We start from the raw sequence: 20516 nt of genomic DNA, 5'->3' as shown, positions 1-20516 counted from the left end.
TTATTGAAACATATAAGATTGTGAAGGGGCTTGATCGGGTGGATGCGGTAAGGATGTTCCCAAGGATGGGTGAAACTAGAACTAGGGGGCATAATCTTAGAATAAGGGGCTGCTCTTTCAAAACTGAGATGAGGAGAAACTTCTTCACTCAGAGGGTGGTAGGTCTGTGGAATTTGCTGCCCCAGGAAGCTGTGGAAGCTACATCATTAAATAAATTTAAAACAGAAATAGACAGTTTCCTAGAAGTAAAGGGAATTAGGGGTTACGGGGAGCGGGCAGGAAATTGGACATGAATTTAGATTTGAGGTTAGGACCAGATCAGCCATGATCTTATTGAATGGCGGAGCAGGCTCGAGGGGCCGATTGGCCTACTCCTGCTCCTATTTCTTATGTTCTTATGTAAATCTATCGATCTCTGTTTTGAATGTACTCAATGACTGAGCCTCCACAGCCCTCTGGGGTTGAGAATTCCAAAGATTCACCATCCTCTGAGTGAAGAAATTTCTCCTCATCTCAGTCCTAAATGGCCTACCCCTTATTCTGAGACTGTGACCCCGGGTTCTAGACTCCCCAGCCAGGGGAAACATCCTCCTTACATCCACCCTGTCGAGCCCTGTAAGAAATTTGTATGTTTCAATGAGATCACCTCTCATTCCTCTAAACTCTAGAGAATACAGGCCTAGTCTACTCAATCTCTCCTCATACGACAATCCCGCCATCCCAGGAATCAGTCTGGTGAACCTTCGTTGCACTCCCTCTATGGCAAGTATATCTTTTCTTAGGTAAGGAGACCAAAATTGTACACAATACTCCAGGTGTGGCCTCACCAAGGCCCTGTATAATTGAAGACATCTTAACTTCTGTACTCAAATCCTCTTGTAATAAAGGCCAACATACCATTTGCCTTCCCAATTGTTTGTTGCACCTGCATGTTAGCTTTCAGTGACTCATGTACAAGGACACCCAGGTCCCTTTGAACATCAACATTTCCCAATCTCTCACCATTTAAAAAATACTCTGCATTTCTGTTTTTCCTACCAAAGTGGATAACTTCACATTTTTCCACATTATATTCCATCTGCCATGTTCTTGCCCACTCACTTAGCCTGTCTATATCGCCTTGTAGCCTCTTTGCATCCTCCTCACAACTCACATTCCCACCTAGTTTTGTGTCATCAGCAAACTTGGAAATATTACATTTGGTCCCCTCATCCAAATCATTGATATATATTGTGAATAGCTGGGGCCCAAGCACTGATCCCTGTGGTACCCCACTAGTCACAGTCTGCCACCCCGAAAAAGACCCATTTATTCCTACTCTCTGTTTTCTGTCTGTTAACCAATTCTCAGTCCATGCCAGTATATTACTCCCAATTCCATGTGCTCTAACATTGTTCACCAACCTCCTGTGTGGGACCTTATCGAAAGCCTTCTGAAAATCCAAATAAACCACATCCACTGGTTCCTCCTTATCTATTCTACTAGTTGCATCCTCAAAGAACTCCAATAGGTTTGTCAAACATGATTTCTCTTTCATAAATCCATGTTGACTCTGCCAAATCCTATTATTATTTTCGAAGTGTCCTGTTTTCACATCCTTTATAATAGATTCTAGCATTTTCCCTACTACTGATGTCAGGCTAACAGGTCTGTAATTCACTGTTTTCTCTCTCCCTCCTTCCTTAAATAGTGGGGTTACATTTGCTACTCTCCAATCTGCAGGAACCATTTCAGAATCTATAGAATTTTGGAAGATGACAACCAATACATCCACCATCTCTAGAGCCACCTCTTTCAAAACCCTGGGATGTAGATCATCAGGTCCTTGGGATTTATCAACTTTCAGTCCCATTAATTTCTCTAGTACTGTTTTTTTACTAATACTAATTTCTTTCAAATCCCCATTCTCTCCAGACCCTTGGTTCTCTCGTATTTCTGGGAGATTTTTTATGTCTTCTTCCATGAAGACAGACACAAAGTATTTGTTTAATTTCTCTGCCATTTCCTTATTCCCCACTATAAATTCTCCCGTCTCTGTCTGTAAGGGACTCACATTTGCCTTCGCCAGTCTTTTCCTTTTTATATACCAATAGAAGCTTTTACAGTCCGTTTTTATGTTTCTCGCCAGTTTACTCTCATATTCTATTTTCCCTTTCTTCATCAATTTCTTCATCCTTCTTTACTGAATTCTAAAATGCTCCCAATCCTGTGTGTGTACAGGGGTCACGTGTTTGTACAGACGCTATATGTGTGTGCGTGTGTACAGTGTACAGAGGTTGCTTGTGCGTCCAGGGGCTGCCTGTTACCAGCTCAACACCAACAGGGTAACCGGGAGGTGGAGAGACGGACACAGCTCGCTCCCACTTTCATCTCAATCGACCGAATTTCCGCATTCATTCATCTTGTCTCAAAGCCCATTTTAAAATCAGATTGTTGTTCATTTTTTGAGGAGGAGGCCCAGGGCCTGAAGGAAATGTTACCCAGTGTCAGGCCTGGGGATGTAATGCGGATCCTGCAGCCGGGATTGATGCTGACTGTGACGCGCAGTCCCATCATCAGGAGCGTGAAGCTGAACAGCCAACGGGCCATGATCCCTCGTCGTGTCTGTAGAGCAAGGAGGCGGCATGTTAAACACCATCCCTCACCATGGCAATGGACAGCACACTCACTATAGAAACGACCACTGCATTCATCATGGGAACTACCGGCGTAGTCACGAGGTGGCACAGTTTTTTTTATTCGTTCACGGGATGTGGGCATCACTGGTGAGGCCAGCATTTATTACCCATCCCTAATTGCCCTTGAGAGGTGGTGGTGAGCCGCCTTCTTGAACAACTGAGTGGCTTGTTAAGCCATTTCAGAGGGTGATTAAGAATCAACCACCTTGCTGTGGGTCTGGAGTCACATATAGGCCAGACCGGGTAAGGACGGCAGGTTTCCTTTCCTAAAGGGCATTAGTGAACCAGATGGGTTTTTACGACAATCCGGTAGTTTCATGGCCACCATTACTGATGCTCGTATTTTAATTCCAGATTTTATTTAATTAATTGAATTTAAATTCACCAGCTGCTGTAGCAGGATTTGAACTCATGACTCCGGATTATTAGTCCAGTAACATAACCACTATGCTACCGGACCCACTTGTGCAAAGAGCATCACAAAGTGATGAAACCCTACAGCACTGATCAAAGGAGACGTTCTCTGCCACGACATATGGAACATAGGAACAGGAGAAGGCCATTCAGCCGCTGGAGCCTGTTACGCCATTCAATTAGATCATGGCTGATCAGTATCTTAACTCCATCTACCCTCTATCTTGGTTCTGTAACTCTTAATACCCATACCTAACAAAAATCTATCAATCTCAGTCTTGAAATTTTCTATTGACCCCCAGCCTCAACAGTTCTTTGGGGGAGAGAGTTCCAGATTTCCACTCCCCTTTGTGTGAGGAAGTGCTTCCTGACATCACCCCTGAATGGCCTGGCTCTAATTTTAAGGTTATGCCCCCTTGTTCTGGACTCTCCCACCAGAGGAAATAGTTTCTCTCTCTCTACCCTATCAAATCCTTTAATCATCTTAAACACCTCAATGAGATCACCCCTTAATCTTCTATATTCAAGGGAATACAAGCCTAGTCTATGCACCTGTCCTCAGACACCCGGTGTCATTCTGGTGAATCTGTGCTGCACCCCCTCCAAGGCCAATATATCCTTCCTGAGGGGCAGTGCCCAGGACTGAACCCAGTCTCCAGATGTGGTCTAACCAGAGCTCTGTACAGCTGGAACATAACTTCCATCCCTTTGTATTCCAGCCCCCTTGAGAAAAAGGCCAACATTCTTGTGGATGAAACTGATAGTTTGGGGAGTAGATTCTAACCAGCAACAGCTCCTGACACTATCGGTGGCTCAGAGCCGGCAGCTGTTGTGGTGAAGCAGAAGTTGTGGCAAAATTCTGACAGGGTGTAGAATCAGTGGGAGTGACAGAGTGTAGAATCACTGGGAGTGAGAGGGTGCAGAATCACTGGGAGTGACAGGGTGTAGAATCACTGAGACTGACAGGGTGTAGAATCACTGGGAGTGAGAGAGTGTAGAATCACTGGGAGTGAGAGAGTGTAGAATCACTGGGAGTGACAGGGTGTAGAATCACTGGGAGTGACAGGGTGTAGAATCACTGGGAGTGACAGGGTGTAGAGTCAGTGGGAATGACAGGGTGTAGAATCACTGGGAGTGACAGGGTGTAGAATCACTGGGAGTGACAGGGTGTAGAATCACTGGGAGTGACAGGGTGTAGAATCACTGGGAGTGACAGGGTGTAGAGTCAGTGGGAATGACAGGGTGTAGAATCACTGGGAGTGACAGGGTGTAGAATCACTGGGAGTGACAGGGTGTAGAATCACTGGGAGTGACAGAGTGTAGAGTCAGTGGGAATGACAGGGTGTAGAATCACTGGGAGTGACAGGGTGTAGAATCACTGGGAGTGACAGGGTGTAGAATCACTGGGAGTGACAGGGTGTAGAATCACTGGGAGTGACAGGGTGTAGAATCACTGAGACTGACAGGGTGTAGAATCACTGAGAGTGACAGGTGTAGAATCACTGGGAGTGACAGGTGTAGAATCACTGGGAGTGACAGAGTGTAGAATCACTGGGACAGACATGGTGTAGAATCACTGGGAGTGACAGGGTGTAGAATCACTGGGAGTGACAGAGTGTAGAGTCAGTGGGAATGACAGGGTGTAGAATCACTGGGAGTGACAGGGTGTGTCCCTTGTACAGTCTGTCCCAGGTCAGTGTGTCCCTGGTATTGTCTGTCCCAGGTCAGTGTGTCCCTTGTACAGTCTGTCCTGGGTCATTGGGTCCCTGGTACAGTCTGCCCTGAGTCAGTGGCTCCCTGGTACAGTCTGCCCTGAGTCAGTGTGTCCCTGGTACAGGCTGTCTTGGATCAGTGTGTCGCTGGTATAGTCTGTCCCAGGTCAGTGTACACTTGGTACAGTCAGTCCTGGGTCCGCATGTCCCTGCTACTGTCTGTCCTGGGTAGGTGTGTCCCTAGTACTATCTGTCCCGGGTCAGTGCATCACTGGTACCATGTGTCCTGGGTCAGTGTGTCCCTGGTACAATCTGTCCTGGGTCAGGTATGTCTGGTACTGTCTGTCCTGGATTAGCATGTCATTGGTACTGTCTGTCCTGCGTCAGTCTGTCCCGGGTCAGTGTGTCCCTGGTACAGCCTGTCCTAGGTCAGTGTGTCCTTGTACAGTCTGTCCTGGGTCAATTTGTCCCTGGTAATGTCTGTCGTGGGTCAGTGGGTCCCTGGTACTGTCTGGCCTGGGTCAAAGTGTCCCTGGAAGAGCCTGTCCTGAGTCAGTGGGTCCCTGGTAGAGTCTGGCCTGTGTCAGTGTGTCCCTAGTAATGTCTGTACCATGTCAGTGGAACCCTAGTGCACTCTATCCTGGGTCAGTGTGTCCCTGGAACAGTCAGTCCTGGGTCAGTATGTCCCCAGTTCTGTCTGAACTGGGTCAGTGTATCCCTGGTACATTCTGTCCAGGGTCAGTGTTTCTCTGGTACAGTCTGTCCTGGGTCACTGTGTATCCGGTACTTGTCTGTCTTGGGTTAGTGTGTCCCTGGTACTGTCTGTCCTGGGTCAGCATGTCCCTGGTAGAGTCTATCCTTTGTCAGTGTGTCCCTGGTACTATCTGTCCTGGTTCATTTTGTCCCAAATACAATTAGTCCCAGGTCGTGTGGTCTATCTCGGGTCAGTGTGTCCCTGGTAGAGTCTGTAGTGTCCCTCGTACTGTCTGTACCGGGTTAGTGTGTCCCTGGTACTGTGTGTCCCGGGTCAGTTTGTCCCTGGTACAGTCTATACTGGGTCAGTTTGTACATGGTACAGCCTGTCTGGCCTCAGTGTGTCCCTGGTACTGTCTATCCTTTGTCAGTGTGTCTCTGGTACCATCTGTCCTGGTTCATTTTGTCCCAAGTACAATCTGTCCCAGGTCGCATTTTCTATCTCGGGTCAGTGTGTCCATGGTCTTGTCGGTCCTGGGTCAGTGTGTCCCTGGTAGAGTCTGTCCTGGGTCAGTGTGTCCCTGGTACAGCCTGTCTGGCATCAATTTGTCCCTGGTACAGTCTGTCCCGGGTCAGTGTGTCTTTGGTACAGTCTATCCCGTGTCAGTGTGTCCCTGCTACTCTCTGTCCTGGGTCAGTGTGTCCCTGGTACAGTCTGTACCGGGTCAGTGTGTCCCTGGTACAGTGTGTCCTGCATCACTGTATCCCTGATACTGTCTGTCCTGGGTAAGGGTCCCTGGTAATGTCTGTCCCGGGTCAGTATAATCCTGGTACAGCCTGTCTTGGGTCAGCGTGTCCCTGGTACTGTCTGTCCCGGGTCAGTGTATCACTGGTACCATCTGTCCTGGGTTAGTGTGTCCCTGGTAAGGCCTGTCCTGGGTCAGTGTGTCCCTGGTACTGTCTGTCCCAAGTCAGTGTGTCCCTCGTACAATCTGTCCCAGGTCAATGTGTCCCTGGTGCTGTCTGTCCTGGGTCAGGTATGTCTGGTACTGTCTGTCCTGGATTAGCATGTCATTGGTACTGTCTGTCCTGCGTCAGTCTGTCCCGGGTCAGTGTGTCCCTGGTACAGCCTGTCCTAGGTCAGTGTGTCCTTGTACAGTCTGTCCTGGGTCAATTTGTCCCTGGTAATGTCTGTCGTGGGTCAGTGGGTCCCTGGTGCTGTCTGTCCTGGGTCAATAAGTCCCTGGTACAGTCTATCCCAGGTCAGTGTGTCCCTAGTACAACCTGGCCTGGGTCAAAGTGTCCCTGGAACAGCCTGTCCTGGGTCTGTGTGTCACTGGTACAGTCTGCCCCAGGTCAGTGTGTCCCTGGTACAATCTGTCCTGAGTCAGGTATGTCTGGTCTGGTACTGTCAGTCCTGGAATAGCAAGTTTTTGGTACTGTCTTTCCCAGGTCGGTGCGTCCATAGCGCTGTCTGTCCCGGGTCAGTTTGTCCCTGGTACAGTCCGTCCCAGGTCAGTGTGTTTCTGGTACTGTCTGTCCTAGGACAGTGTGTCCCTGGTACAGACTGTCCTGGGTCAGTCTGTCCCAGGTACAGTCCGTCCCGCATCAGTGTGTCCCTAGTACAGTCTGTCCCGGGTCAGTGTATCCCTGGTGCAGTCTTACCTGGGTCAGTGTATCCTGAGTGCAGTCTGTCCTGGGTCAATATGTCGCTGGTAGAATCTGGCCTGGGACAAAGTGTCCCTAGTACTGTCTGTCTCGGGTCAGTCTGTCCCCGGTACACTCAGTCCTGTGTCAGCATGTCTGTCCTGGGTCATTTTGTCCCTAGTACAGTCTGTCCTGGGTCAGTGGGTCCCTGGTGCATTCAATTCTGGGTCAGTGTTTCCCTGATACAGTCTGTCCTGGGTCAGTTTGTGCCTAGTACTGTCTGTCCTAAGACAGTGTATTCTTGGTACAGTGTGTCTTGGGTCATTGGGACCTTGGTACGCTCTGGCCTGGGTCAGTGTGTCCCTGGTACAGTCTGTCCTGGGTCAGTGGATCCTTGGTGCATTCCATCCTGGATCAGTGTATCCCTGATACTGTCTGTCCTGGGTCAGTGTAATCCTGGTACAGACTGTCCTGGGTCACAGTGTGTCCGGTACTGTCAATCCTGGATTAGCATGTCCTTGGTACCGTCTATCCTGGGTAAGTCTGTCCCTGGTAGAGTCCGTCCCGTGTCAGTGTGTCCGTGGTACAGTCTGTCCTGGGTCAGGGGATCCCTAGTACAGTCAGTCCCAGGTGAGTTTGTTTCTGGTACTGTCTGTCCCGGGTCAGTGTGTTTCTGGTACAGGATGTCCTGGTAGAGTCTGTCCTGGGTCAGTGTGTCCCTTGTACTGTCTGTACCGGTTCAGTGTGTACCTGCTACTGTCTGTCCCACGTCAGTGTGTCCCTGGAACAGTCTGTCCTGGGTCAGTGTATCCCAAGTACAGTCTGCCCTAGGTCAGTGTGTCCCTGGTACAATCTGTCCTGGGTCAGTGTGTCCCTGGTACAGCCTGTCCGGGGTCAGTGTGTCACTGATACATTCTGTCCTGGGTCAGGATCCCTGGTAATGTCTGTCCTAGGTCAGTGTAATCCTGATACATTCTGTCCTGGGTCAGTGTGTCCCTGGTACTGTCTGTCCTGGGTCAGTGTAATCCTGATACATTCTGTCCTGGGTCAGTGTGTCCCTGGTACTGTCTGTCCTGGGTCAGTGTGTCTGTGGTACAGCCTGTCCTGTCTCAGTGTGTCCCTGGTATTGTCTGTCCCGTGTCAGTTTGTCGTTGGTATAGTCTGTCCCGTGTCAGAGAGTCCCTAGTACTGTCTGTCCTGGGTCAGTGTGTCTGTGGTACTGTCTGTCCTGAGTCAGTGTATCCCTGGTACAGTCTGTCCTAGGTCAGTCTGTCCCTGGTACAGCCTGTCCTGGGTCAGTGTGTCACTGATACTATCTGTCCTGGGTCAGGGTCCCTGGTAATGTCTGTCCCAGGTCAGTGTAATCCTGATACATTCTGTCCTGGGTCAGGGTCCCTGGTACTGTCTGTCCCAGATCAGTGCGTCCATAGTACTGTTTGTCCCGGATCAGTGTGTGTCTGGTACAGTCAGTCCTGGGTCAACATGTCTCTGGTATTGTCTGTCCTGGGTCAATGTGTCCCTGGTATTTTCTCTCCCGGGTGAGTGTGTCCCTGGTACTATGTGTCCCAGGTCAGCATGTCCCTGGTACTGCCTGTCCTGGGTCAGTCTGTCCCTGGTACTGACTGTTCCAGGTCAGTGTGTCCCCAGTACTATCTGTCCCGGGACAGTCTGTCCCTGGTACAGTCTGTCCTGGGTCAGTCTGTCCCTAGTACTGTCTGTCCTGGGTCAGTGTATTTCTGGTACAGTATGTCCTGGGGCAGCGTGTTCCAGGTAAACTGTGTCCTGGGTCAGCGTATCCCTCGTACTGTCTGTCCCGGGTCAGTATATCCCTGGTGCAGTCTGGCCTGGGTCAGAGTATCATGAGTGCAGTCTGTCCTGGGTCAATGTGTCGCTGGTAGAATCTGGCCTGGGACAATTTGTCCCTAGTGCTGTCTGTCTCGGGTCAGTCTGTCCCCGGTACAGTCAATCCTGTGTCAGCATGTCTGTCCTGGGTCATTTTGTCCCTAGTACAGTCCGACCCGTGTTAGTGTGTCCCTAGTACTGTCAGTCCTGTGTCAGCATGTCCCTGGGTACAGTCTGTCCTGGTTCAGTATGTTTCTGGTACTGTCTGTCCCAGGTCATCTGTCCCTGGAACAGTCTGTTCCGGGTCATTGTGTCCCTGGTACTGTCTATCCTGGGTCATTGTATCCCTAGTACAGTCTGCCCTGGGTCAGTGTGTCCCTGGTACAATCTGTCCTGGGTCAGTCTGTCCCTGGTACAGTCTGTCCTGGGTCAGTTTGTGCCTAGTACTGTTTGTCCCAGGACAGTGTAATCTTGATACATTCTGTCTTGGGTCAGTGTGTCCCTGGTACAATCTGTCCTGGGTCAGTGTGTCTCTGGTACAGTCTGTCCTGGGTCAGTTTGTGCCTAGTACTGTTTGTCCCAGGACAGTGTAATCTTGGTACATTCTGTCCTAGGTCAGTGGGACCCTGGTGCAGTCTGGCTTGGGTCAGTGTATCTCGGGTGCAGTCCCTCCCGGGTCAGTGTGACGCTGGTACAATCTGTCCTGGATCACGGTGTGTCTGGCACTGTCAGTCATCGATTAGCATGTCCTTGTTACTGTCTGTCCCGGGTCAGTCTGTCCCTGGTACAGTCAGTCCTGGGTCAGTGTGTCGCAGGTACAGTCTGTCCCGGGTCAGTTTGTCCTTGGTACTGTCTGTCCTGGGTCAGTGACTCCATGGTACAGTCTGTCCCAGGTCAGTGTGTCCCCAGCACTGCCTGACTGGGTCAGTCTGTCCTTGCTCGTCCGTCCCGCGGCAGTGTGTCCATGGAACAGTCTGTCCTGGGTCAGTGTGTCCCTGGGACAGCCTGTCCTGGGTTACCATATCCCTGGTAGAGTCTGTTCTGTGTCAGTGTGTCCCTCTTGATGTCTGTACTGGGTCAGTGTGTCCCTGGTACAGTCTGTCCTGGGTCAGCATGTCCCTGGTACCATCCGTCCTGGGTCACTGTGTATCTGGTACTATCTCTCCTGGATCAGCACGTCCCTGATACTGTCTGTCCTGTGTCTGTGTGTCCCCAGTACTGTCTGTCCCAGGTCAGTGTGTCCCTGGTATTGTCTGTCCTGGGTCACTGTGTGTCTGGTTCTGTCTGTCCCTGGTCAGTGTGTCCCTAGTACTGTCTGTCCTGGGCCAGTCAGTCCCTGGTACAGTCTGTCTCAGATCAGTGTGTCCCAGGTACAGCCTGTCCTGGTTCAGTGTATCCCTGATACTGTGTGTCCTGGGCCAGTGTGTCCTTAGTACAGACTGTCCTGGGTCATTGTGTCCCTGGTAATGTCTGTCCTGGGTCAGTGCATCCCTGATACTGTGTGTCCTGGGCCAGTGTGTCCTTAGTACAGACTGTCCTGGGTCATTGTGTCCCTGGTAATGTCTGTCCTGGGTCAGTGCATCCCTGGTAATGTCTGTCCTGGGTCAGTGTGTCCCTGGTAGATTCTGTATAGGGTCAGTGTGTCCCTCATACTGTCTGTACCGGGTCAGTGTGTCTGGTACTCTCTGTGCCACGTCAGTGTATCGCTGGTACAGTCTGTCCCAGGTCAGTTTGTCCCTGGTATAGTCAGTCCCGGGTCAGTGTGTCCCTAATAGTGTCTATCCCAGGTCAATCTGTCCCTGGTACAGTGCATCCCGCGTCAGTGTGTAGTCTGCCCTGGGTCAGTGTGTCTCTGGTACAATCTGTCCTGGGTCAGTGTGTCCCTGGTACAGCCTGTCCAGGGTCAGTGTGTCCCTGGTACAGTCTGTCCTGGGTCAGATTGTGCCGAGTTCTGTCTGACGCAGGACAGTGTATTCTTGGTAGTCTGTCCTGGGTCAGTGGGACCTTGGTACAGTCTGGCCTGTGTCAGTGTGTCCCTAGTACTGTCTGTCCCAGGTCAGTCTATCCCTGGTACAATCTGTCCTGGGTCACTGTGTGTCTGGTACTAGAATCATAGAATCATAGAAGTTTACAACATGGAAACAGGCCCTTCGGCCCAACATGTCCATGTCGCCCAGTTTATACCACTAAGCTAGTCCCAATTGCCTGCACTCGGCACATATCCCACTATACCCATTTTACCCATGTAACTGTCCAAATGCCTGGATTAGCATGTCCTTGGTCCTGTCTGTCCCGGGTCAGTGTATCCCTGGTACAGTCTGTCTCGGGTCAGTGTGTCCCTGGTACAGTCTGTCCTGGGTCAGTGTGTCCCTATTACTGTCTGTCCCGGGTCAGTGTATCCGTACTACAGTCTGTCCTGGGTCAGTGGGTCCCTGATACTGTCTGTCCTGGGTCAGTATGTCCCTAGTACTCTCTGTCCCAGGTCAGTGTATCCCTGGTACAGTCTGTCCTGGGTCAGTGTGTCCCTGGTACAGTCTGTTCCGGGTCAGTGTGTCCCTGGTAATGTCCGCCCTGGGTCAGTGTATCCCTGGTACAGTCGGTCCCGGGTCAGTATGTCCCTGGTAATGTCTGTCCTGGGTCAGTATATCCATGATACTGTCTGTCCTGGGACAATGTGTCCCTTGTAGAGTCTGTCCAGGGTCAGTGTGTCCCTCGTACTGTCTGCACCGGGTCAGTGTGTCCCTGGTACTCTCTGTCCCACGTCAGTGTGTCCCTGGTACAGTCTGTCCCAGGTCAGTTTGTCCCTGGTATAGTCAGTCCCGGGTCAGTGTGTCCCGAGTAGTGTCTATTCCAGGTCAATCTGTCCCTGGTACTGTGCGTCCCGTGTCAGTATGTACAGTCTGTCCTGGGTCAGTGTGTCCCTGGTACAATCTGTCCTGGGTCAGTGTGTCCCTGGTACAGCCTTTCCAGGGTCAGTATGTCCCTGGTACAATCTGTCCTGGGTCAGTTTGTGCCGAGTACTGTCTGACCCAGGACAGTGTATTCTTGGTACAGTCTGTCCTGTGTCAGTGTGTCCCTAGTACAGTCTGTCCCGAGTCAGTGTATCCCTGATACGGTCAGTCGTGGGTCAGTGTGTCCCTGGTACAGTCTGTCCCGGGTCAGTGTGTCCCTGGTACAGTCTGTCCTGGGTCAGTCTGTCCCTGGTACAGTCTGTCCTGGGTCAGTTTGTGCCTAGTACTGTTTGTCCCAGGACAGTGTAATCTTGATACATTCTGTCTTGGGTCAGTGTGTCCCTGGTACAATCTGTCCTGGGTCAGTGTGTCTCTGGTACAGTCTGTCCTGGGTCAGTTTGTGCCTAGTACTGTTTGTCCCAGGACAGTGTAATCTTGGTACATTCTGTCCTAGGTCAGTGGGACCCTGGTGCAGTCTGGCTTGGGTCAGTGTATCTCGGGTGCAGTCCCTCCCGGGTCAGTGTGACGCTGGTACAATCTGTCCTGGATCACGGTGTGTCTGGCACTGTCAGTCATCGATTAGCATGTCCTTGTTACTGTCTGTCCCGGGTCAGTCTGTCCCTGGTACAGTCAGTCCTGGGTCAGTGTGTCGCAGGTACAGTCTGTCCCGGGTCAGTTTGTCCTTGGTACTGTCTGTCCTGGGTCAGTGACTCCATGGTACAGTCTGTCCCAGGTCAGTGTGTCCCCAGCACTGCCTGACTGGGTCAGTCTGTCCTTGCTCGTCCGTCCCGCGGCAGTGTGTCCATGGAACAGTCTGTCCTGGGTCAGTGTGTCCCTGGGACAGCCTGTCCTGGGTTACCATATCCCTGGTAGAGTCTGTTCTGTGTCAGTGTGTCCCTCTTGATGTCTGTACTGGGTCAGTGTGTCCCTGGTACAGTCTGTCCTGGGTCAGCATGTCCCTGGTACCATCCGTCCTGGGTCACTGTGTATCTGGTACTATCTCTCCTGGATCAGCACGTCCCTGATACTGTCTGTCCTGTGTCTGTGTGTCCCCAGTACTGTCTGTCCCAGGTCAGTGTGTCCCTGGTATTGTCTGTCCTGGGTCACTGTGTGTCTGGTTCTGTCTGTCCCTGGTCAGTGTGTCCCTAGTACTGTCTGTCCTGGGCCAGTCAGTCCCTGGTACAGTCTGTCTCAGATCAGTGTGTCCCAGGTACAGCCTGTCCTGGTTCAGTGTATCCCTGATACTGTGTGTCCTGGGCCAGTGTGTCCTTAGTACAGACTGTCCTGGGTCATTGTGTCCCTGGTAATGTCTGTCCTGGGTCAGTGCATCCCTGATACTGTGTGTCCTGGGCCAGTGTGTCCTTAGTACAGACTGTCCTGGGTCATTGTGTCCCTGGTAATGTCTGTCCTGGGTCAGTGCATCCCTGGTAATGTCTGTCCTGGGTCAGTGTGTCCCTGGTAGATTCTGTATAGGGTCAGTGTGTCCCTCATACTGTCTGTACCGGGTCAGTGTGTCTGGTACTCTCTGTGCCACGTCAGTGTATCGCTGGTACAGTCTGTCCCAGGTCAGTTTGTCCCTGGTATAGTCAGTCCCGGGTCAGTGTGTCCCTAATAGTGTCTATCCCAGGTCAATCTGTCCCTGGTACAGTGCATCCCGCGTCAGTGTGTAGTCTGCCCTGGGTCAGTGTGTCTCTGGTACAATCTGTCCTGGGTCAGTGTGTCCCTGGTACAGCCTGTCCAGGGTCAGTGTGTCCCTGGTACAGTCTGTCCTGGGTCAGATTGTGCCGAGTTCTGTCTGACGCAGGACAGTGTATTCTTGGTAGTCTGTCCTGGGTCAGTGGGACCTTGGTACAGTCTGGCCTGTGTCAGTGTGTCCCTAGTACTGTCTGTCCCAGGTCAGTCTATCCCTGGTACAATCTGTCCTGGGTCACTGTGTGTCTGGTACTAGAATCATAGAATCATAGAAGTTTACAACATGGAAACAGGCCCTTCGGCCCAACATGTCCATGTCGCCCAGTTTATACCACTAAGCTAGTCCCAATTGCCTGCACTCGGCACATATCCCACTATACCCATTTTACCCATGTAACTGTCCAAATGCCTGGATTAGCATGTCCTTGGTCCTGTCTGTCCCGGGTCAGTGTATCCCTGGTACAGTCTGTCTCGGGTCAGTGTGTCCCTGGTACAGTCTGTCCTGGGTCAGTGTGTCCCTATTACTGTCTGTCCCGGGTCAGTGTATCCGTACTACAGTCTGTCCTGGGTCAGTGGGTCCCTGATACTGTCTGTCCTGGGTCAGTATGTCCCTAGTACTCTCTGTCCCAGGTCAGTGTATCCCTGGTACAGTCTGTCCTGGGTCAGTGTGTCCCTGGTACAGTCTGTTCCGGGTCAGTGTGTCCCTGGTAATGTCCGCCCTGGGTCAGTGTATCCCTGGTACAGTCGGTCCCGGGTCAGTATGTCCCTGGTAATGTCTGTCCTGGGTCAGTATATCCATGATACTGTCTGTCCTGGGACAATGTGTCCCTTGTAGAGTCTGTCCAGGGTCAGTGTGTCCCTCGTACTGTCTGCACCGGGTCAGTGTGTCCCTGGTACTCTCTGTCCCACGTCAGTGTGTCCCTGGTACAGTCTGTCCCAGGTCAGTTTGTCCCTGGTATAGTCAGTCCCGGGTCAGTGTGTCCCGAGTAGTGTCTATTCCAGGTCAATCTGTCCCTGGTACTGTGCGTCCCGTGTCAGTATGTACAGTCTGTCCTGGGTCAGTGTGTCCCTGGTACAATCTGTCCTGGGTCAGTGTGTCCCTGGTACAGCCTTTCCAGGGTCAGTATGTCCCTGGTACAATCTGTCCTGGGTCAGTTTGTGCCGAGTACTGTCTGACCCAGGACAGTGTATTCTTGGTACAGTCTGTCCTGTGTCAGTGTGTCCCTAGTACAGTCTGTCCCGAGTCAGTGTATCCCTGATACGGTCAGTCGTGGGTCAGTGTGTCCCTGGTACAGTCTGTCCCGGGTCAGTGTGTCCCTGGTACAGTCTGTCCTGGGTCAGTGTGTCCCTTGTACGGTCTGTCCTGGATCAGTGTGTCCCTGGTACAGTCTGTCCCAGGTCAGTGTGTCCGTGGTACGGTCTGTCCTGGGTCGGTTTACCCTGGTACAGTCTGTCCCGGGTCAGTGTGTCTCAGGTACAGTCTGTCCCGGGTCAGTGTGTCTCAGGTACAGTCTGTCCCGGGTACAGTCTGTCCCGGGTCAGTCTGTCCTGGGTACAGTCTGTCCCAGGTCAGTCTGTCCCGGGTCAGTCTGTCCCTGGTACAGTCTGTCCCGGGTCAGTGTGTCGCCTGGTACAGTCTGTCCCGGGTCAGTGTGTCTCAGGTACGGTCTGTTCTGGGTCAGTGTGTCCCTGGTACGGTCTGTCCCGGGTCAGTCTGTCCCTGGTACAGTCTGTCCCGGGTCAGTGTGTCCTTGGTACAGTCTGTCCCGGGTCAGTGTGTCGCAGGTACAGTCTGTCCCGGGTCAGTGTGTTCCTGGTACAGTCTGTCCCGGGTCCAGTCTGTCCCGGGTCAGTCTGTCCCTGGTACAGTCTGTCCCGGGTCAGTGTGTCCCTGGTACAGTCTGTCCCGGGTACAGTCTGTCCCGGGTCAGTCTGTCCCTGGTACAGTCTGTCCCGGGTCAGTCTGTCCCTGGTACAGTCTGCCCCGGGTCAGTGTGTCCCTGGTACAGTCTGCCCCGGGTCAGTGTGTCCCTGGTACAGTCTGTCCCGGGTCAGTGTGTCCCTGGTACAGTCTGTCCCGGGTCAGTGTGTCCCTGGTACAGTCTGTCCCGGGTCAGTGTGTCCCTGGTACAGTCTGTCCCGGGTCAGTGTGTCCCTGGTACAGTCTGTCCCGGGTCAGTGTGTCCCTGGTACAGTCTGTCCCGGGTCAGTGTGTCCCTGATACAGTCTGTTCCGGGTCAGTGTGTCCCTGGTACAGTCTGTCCCGGGTCAGTGTGTCCCTGGTACAGTCTGTCCCGGGTCAGTGTGTCCCTGGTACAGTCTGTCCCGGGTCAGTGTGTCCCTGGTACAGTCTGTCCCGGGTCAGTGTGTCCCTGGTACAGTCTGCCCCGGGTCAGTGTGTCCCTGGTACAGTCTGTCCCGGGTCAGTGTGTCCCTGGTACAGTCTGTTCTGGGTCAGTGTGTCCCTGGTACAGTCTGTCCCGGGTTAGTGTGTCCCTGGTACAGTCTGCCCCGGGTCAGTGTGTCCCTGGTACAGTCTGTCCCGGGTCAGTGTGTCCCTGGTACAGTCTGTTCTGGGTCAGTGTGTCCCTGGTACAGTCTGTTCTGGGTCAGTGTGTCCCTGGTACAGTCTGCCCCAGGTCAGTGTGTCCCTGGTACAGTCTGTCCCGGGTCTGTGTGTCCCTGGTACACTCTGTCCCGGGTCAGTGTGTCCCTGGTACAGTCTGTCCCGGGTCAGTGTGTCCCTGGTACAGTCTGTCCCGGGTCAGTGTGTCCCTGGTACAGTCTGTTCTGGGTCAGTGTGTCCCTGGTACAGTCTGTCCCGGGTCAGTGTGTCCCTGGTACAGTCTGTCCCGGGTCAGTGTGTCCCTGGTACAGTCTGTCCCGGGTCAGTGTGTCCCTGGTACAGTCTGTTCTGGGTCAGTGTGTCCCTGGTACAGTCTGTCCCGGGTCAGTGTGTCCCTGGTACAGTCTGTTCTGGGTCAGTGTGTCCCTGGTACAGTCTGTTCTGGGTCAGTATTATGTTTGAAGTGAGGTCCATTTGAAGCAGTTTCCTGAGCCCCTGTAAAATGGATCCCTGAGTAAGGAGATTGCTCGGAGAGGAGGCTCCATACACCATGCATCTTTTGCTGATAATTGAATGCTTGCCCTGCGGCTTGGTGGAGGGAGCTTCCTGTCGAGGGCTGACGATAAATCCATCTCGTAGCTTAGACTGAGCTCAGGTCAGGAGCTGTGAGATTCAGTGACAGGGCCCGAGGATCTGAGTGTGGTGTTTCCAATCTGTCCCAATCTCGAGCTCGCCTGCTCTGAATCCCCCACTCCTCACACAGCCCCACAGGGACACAGCCTGTCCCACCCAGAAACAACACGCAGCACAAAAAGCCAGGGAACAGAGGAAAAAATCCTACTTATCTGTGTGGATGGTGTCAGCCTGTTCTCTCCCTCGAGTGTGGTCTGATGTGTGAAAGCTGCTTGTTCAGGCAGCTCTGAGACTCAACAGCAGGGGCTGATCGCTCAGTTCCAATCACTGGACGTCTTTGATCGTTGACCCTGCAGTCTTGGCTGGACTTTCACTAACCTTACACTAGCTGGTAACCAGCGACCCCCTCCCCTCCCTCCCCTCCCCCGTTTGCGTGCTGGAATCACTGACATACCATCATCCTGTTTGTCAGTAAACAGTGGAGGGTTCACTGAGAGTCCTGTGTACTGAGTGTCATACACAGTGTAACATCAAACCTAGAGCCTGGGAACAGTCCCTGACTAAAAAGGGGGGATTGTTCTGTTGTCGAGCAGATTCACAGAAATACGCAGAGTGTGGGATCAGTTCACAGTTGAGGATTCTCTGCGATAGGCTGGATACTGTAATCTTCGTCTAGACATGTAACTAAAAGCAGTAATCGCAGAGCTGGGATTCTGAGAGGTTCTTCCTCTCGCTCCTCGGTTACTGACCAGGTGCTGGACCACATGAGGCCGTGCTCTCTCAATTCAGGGCCTGCCTTCCAATTCTACCGAAGCACGAGATAACGAAGCCTCTCCAACCCGCACCAAGGCCCCCGAACAAGTGAGTTTCTGGAGAAACGGTTCCCGGGCAGATTTAGTTTAAAGGCGTTAATCATTCGAGACCCCAGTTCCATAAACTATTTAGATCTCCATTTAGGGTCACTGACTCTGGTTGGACAAAATCGGGGAGACTTCATCCCATCCCCTCCCCCACACTCCTCCCTCCGTCCCCTCCCCACACTCCTCCCTCAGTCCCCTCCCCACACTCCTCCCTCCGTCCCCTCCCCCGCACTCCCACCCTCAGTCCCCTCCCCCACACTCCTCCCTCAGTCCCCTCCCCCACACTCCTCCCTCAGTCCCCTCCCCCACACTCCTCCCTCAGTCCCCTCCCCCACACTCCACCCTCAGTCCCCTCCCCCACACTCCACCCTCAGTCCCCTCCCCCACACTCCTCCCTCAGTCCCCTCCCCCGCACTCCCACCCTCAGTCCCCTCCCCCACACTCCTCCCTCAGTCCCCTCCCCCACACTCCTCCCTCAGTCCCCTCCCCCACACTCCTCCCTCAGTCCCCTCCCCCACACTCCACCCTCAGTCCCCTCCCCCACACTCCTCCCTCCGTCCCCTCCCCACACTCCACCCTCAGTCCCCTCCCCCACACTCCTCCCTCAGTCCCCTCCCCCGCACTCCCACCCTCAGTCCCCTCCCCCACACTCCTCCCTCAGTCCCCTCCCCCACACTCCTCCCTCAGTCCCCTCCCCCACACTCCTCCCTCAGTCCCCTCCCCCACACTCCTCCCTCAGTCCCCTCCCCCACACTCCTCCCTCAGTCCCCTCCCCCACACTCCTCCCTCCGTCCCCTCCCCACACTCCACCCTCAGTCCCCTCCCCCACACTCCTCCCTCAGTCCCCTCCCCCGCACTCCCACCCTCAGTCCCCTCCCCCACACTCCTCCCTCAGTCCCCTCCCCCGCACTCCCACCCTCAGTCCCCTCCCCACACTCCACCCTCAGTCCCCTCCCCCACACTCCTCCCTCAGTCCCCTCCCCCGCACTCCTCCCTCAGTCCCCTCCCCACACTCCACCCTCAGTCCCCTCCCCCACACTCCACCCTCAGTCCCCTCCCCACACTCCACCCTCAGTCCCCTCCCCCACACTCCTCCCTCCGTCCTCTCCCCCACACTCCTCCCTCAGTCCACTCCCCCACACTCCTCCCTCAGTCCCCTCCCCCACACTCCTCCCTCAGTCCCCTCCCCCACACTCCTCCCTCAGTCCCCTCCCCCACACTCCTCCCTCAGTCCACTCCCCCACACTTCTCCCTCAGTCCCCTCCCCACACTCCTCCCTCAGTCCACTCCCCCACACTCCTCCCTCAGTCCACTCCCCCACACTTCTCCCTCAGTCCCCTCCCCACACTCCACCCTCAGTCCACTCCCCCACACTCCACCCTCAGTCCCCTCCCCCACACTCCTCCCTCAGTCCCCTCCCCCACACTTCTCCCTCAGTCCCCTCCCCCACACTCCCACCCTCAGTACCCTGCCCCACACTCCACCCTCAGTCCCCTCCCCCTCACTCCTCCCTCAGTCCACTCCCCCACACTCCCACCCTCCGTCCCCTCCCCCACACTCCCACCCTCAGTCCCCTCCCCCACACTCCCACCCTCAGTCCCCTCCCCCACACTCCCACCCTCAGTCCCCTCCCCCACACTCCCACCCTCAGTCCCCTCCCCCACACTCCTCCCTCAGTCCACTCCCCCACACTCCCACCCTCAGTCCCCTCCCCCACACTTCTCCCTCAGTCCCCTCCCCCACACTCCCACCCTCAGTACCCTGCCCCACACTCCACCCTCAGTCCCCTCCCCCACACTCCTCCCTCAGTCCCCTCCCCCACACTTCTCCCTCAGTCCCCTCCCCCACACTCCCACCCTCAGTACCCTGCCCCACACTCCTCCCTCAGTCCCCTCCCCCACACTCCTCCCTCAGTCCACTCCCCCACACTTCTCCCTCAGTCCCCTCCCCACACTCCACCCTCAGTCCACTCCCCCACACTCCACCCTCAGTCCCCTCCCCCACACTCCTCCCTCAGTCCCCTCCCCCACACTTCTCCCTCAGTCCCCTCCCCCACACTCCCACCCTCAGTACCCTGCCCCACACTCCACCCTCAGTCCCCTCCCCCACACTCCTCCCTCAGTCCACTCCCCCACACTCCTCCCTCAGTCCCCTCCCCCGCACTCCTCCCTCAGTCCCCTCCCCGGCTCTCCTCCCTCAGTCCCCTCCCCCGCACTCCACCCTCAGCCCCCTCCCCCACGCTCCCACCCTCAGTCCCCTCCCGCACACTCCTCCCTCAGTCCACTCCTCCCTCAGTCCGCTCCCCCTCAGTCCCCTCCCCCTCACTCCACCCTCAGTCCCCTCCCCCACACTCCTCCCTCAGTCCCCTCCCCCACACTCCCACCCTCAGTCCCCTCCCCCACACTCCACCCTCAGCCCCTCCCCCACACTCCCACCCTCCGTCCCCTCCCCCACACTCCCACCCTCAGTCCCCTCCCCCACACTCCCACCCTCAGCCACCTCCCCCACACTCCCACCCTCAGTCCCTCCCCCACACTCCTCCCTCAGTCCCTCCCCCACACTCCCACCCTCAGTCCCCTCCCCCACACTCCACCCTCAGCCCCTCCCCCACACTCCCACCCTCAGCCCCTCCCCCACACTCCCACCCTCCGTCCCCTCCCCCACACTCCCACCCTCAGTCCCCTCCCCCACACTCCCACCCTCAGCCACCTCCCCCACACTCCCACCCTCAGTCCCTCCCCCACACTCCTCCCTCAGTCCCTCCCCCACACTCCCACCCTCAGTCCCCTCCCCCACACTCCACCCTCAGCCCCTCCCCCACACTCCCA

The 20516-nt window shown here is 54.4% G+C and overlaps 1 protein-coding gene across 2 annotated transcripts in view; it reads right to left on the bottom strand.

Moving 5' to 3' along the window:
• LOC137335510 (phospholipid transfer protein-like) overlaps positions 1 to 20516 on the bottom strand; it is a 108982-nt gene that overhangs the window by 1471 nt on the left and 86995 nt on the right. The window contains exons 1-2 of one of the 2 annotated variants that reach the window (XM_068000850.1): positions 17037 to 17193; positions 2481 to 2604 (exon numbers count right to left, since the gene is read on the bottom strand). In XM_068000850.1, the coding sequence (XP_067856951.1) occupies positions 2481 to 2589 (109 nt within the window). In that variant the 5' untranslated portion in view covers positions 2590 to 2604; positions 17037 to 17193. Of the gene's footprint in view, positions 1 to 2480; positions 2605 to 17036; positions 17194 to 20516 lie in introns of those variants that run through there. The other variant, XM_068000849.1, reaches the window with a different exon arrangement.

Source organism: Heptranchias perlo, chromosome 19 (genome assembly GCF_035084215.1).
Source record: "Heptranchias perlo isolate sHepPer1 chromosome 19, sHepPer1.hap1, whole genome shotgun sequence".
In the NCBI taxonomy this organism is placed as follows: Eukaryota; Metazoa; Chordata; class Chondrichthyes; order Hexanchiformes; family Hexanchidae; genus Heptranchias; species Heptranchias perlo.
The sequence above is the reverse complement of the archived record's forward strand: the minus strand, read 5'-3'. Positions and strand labels throughout refer to the sequence as shown.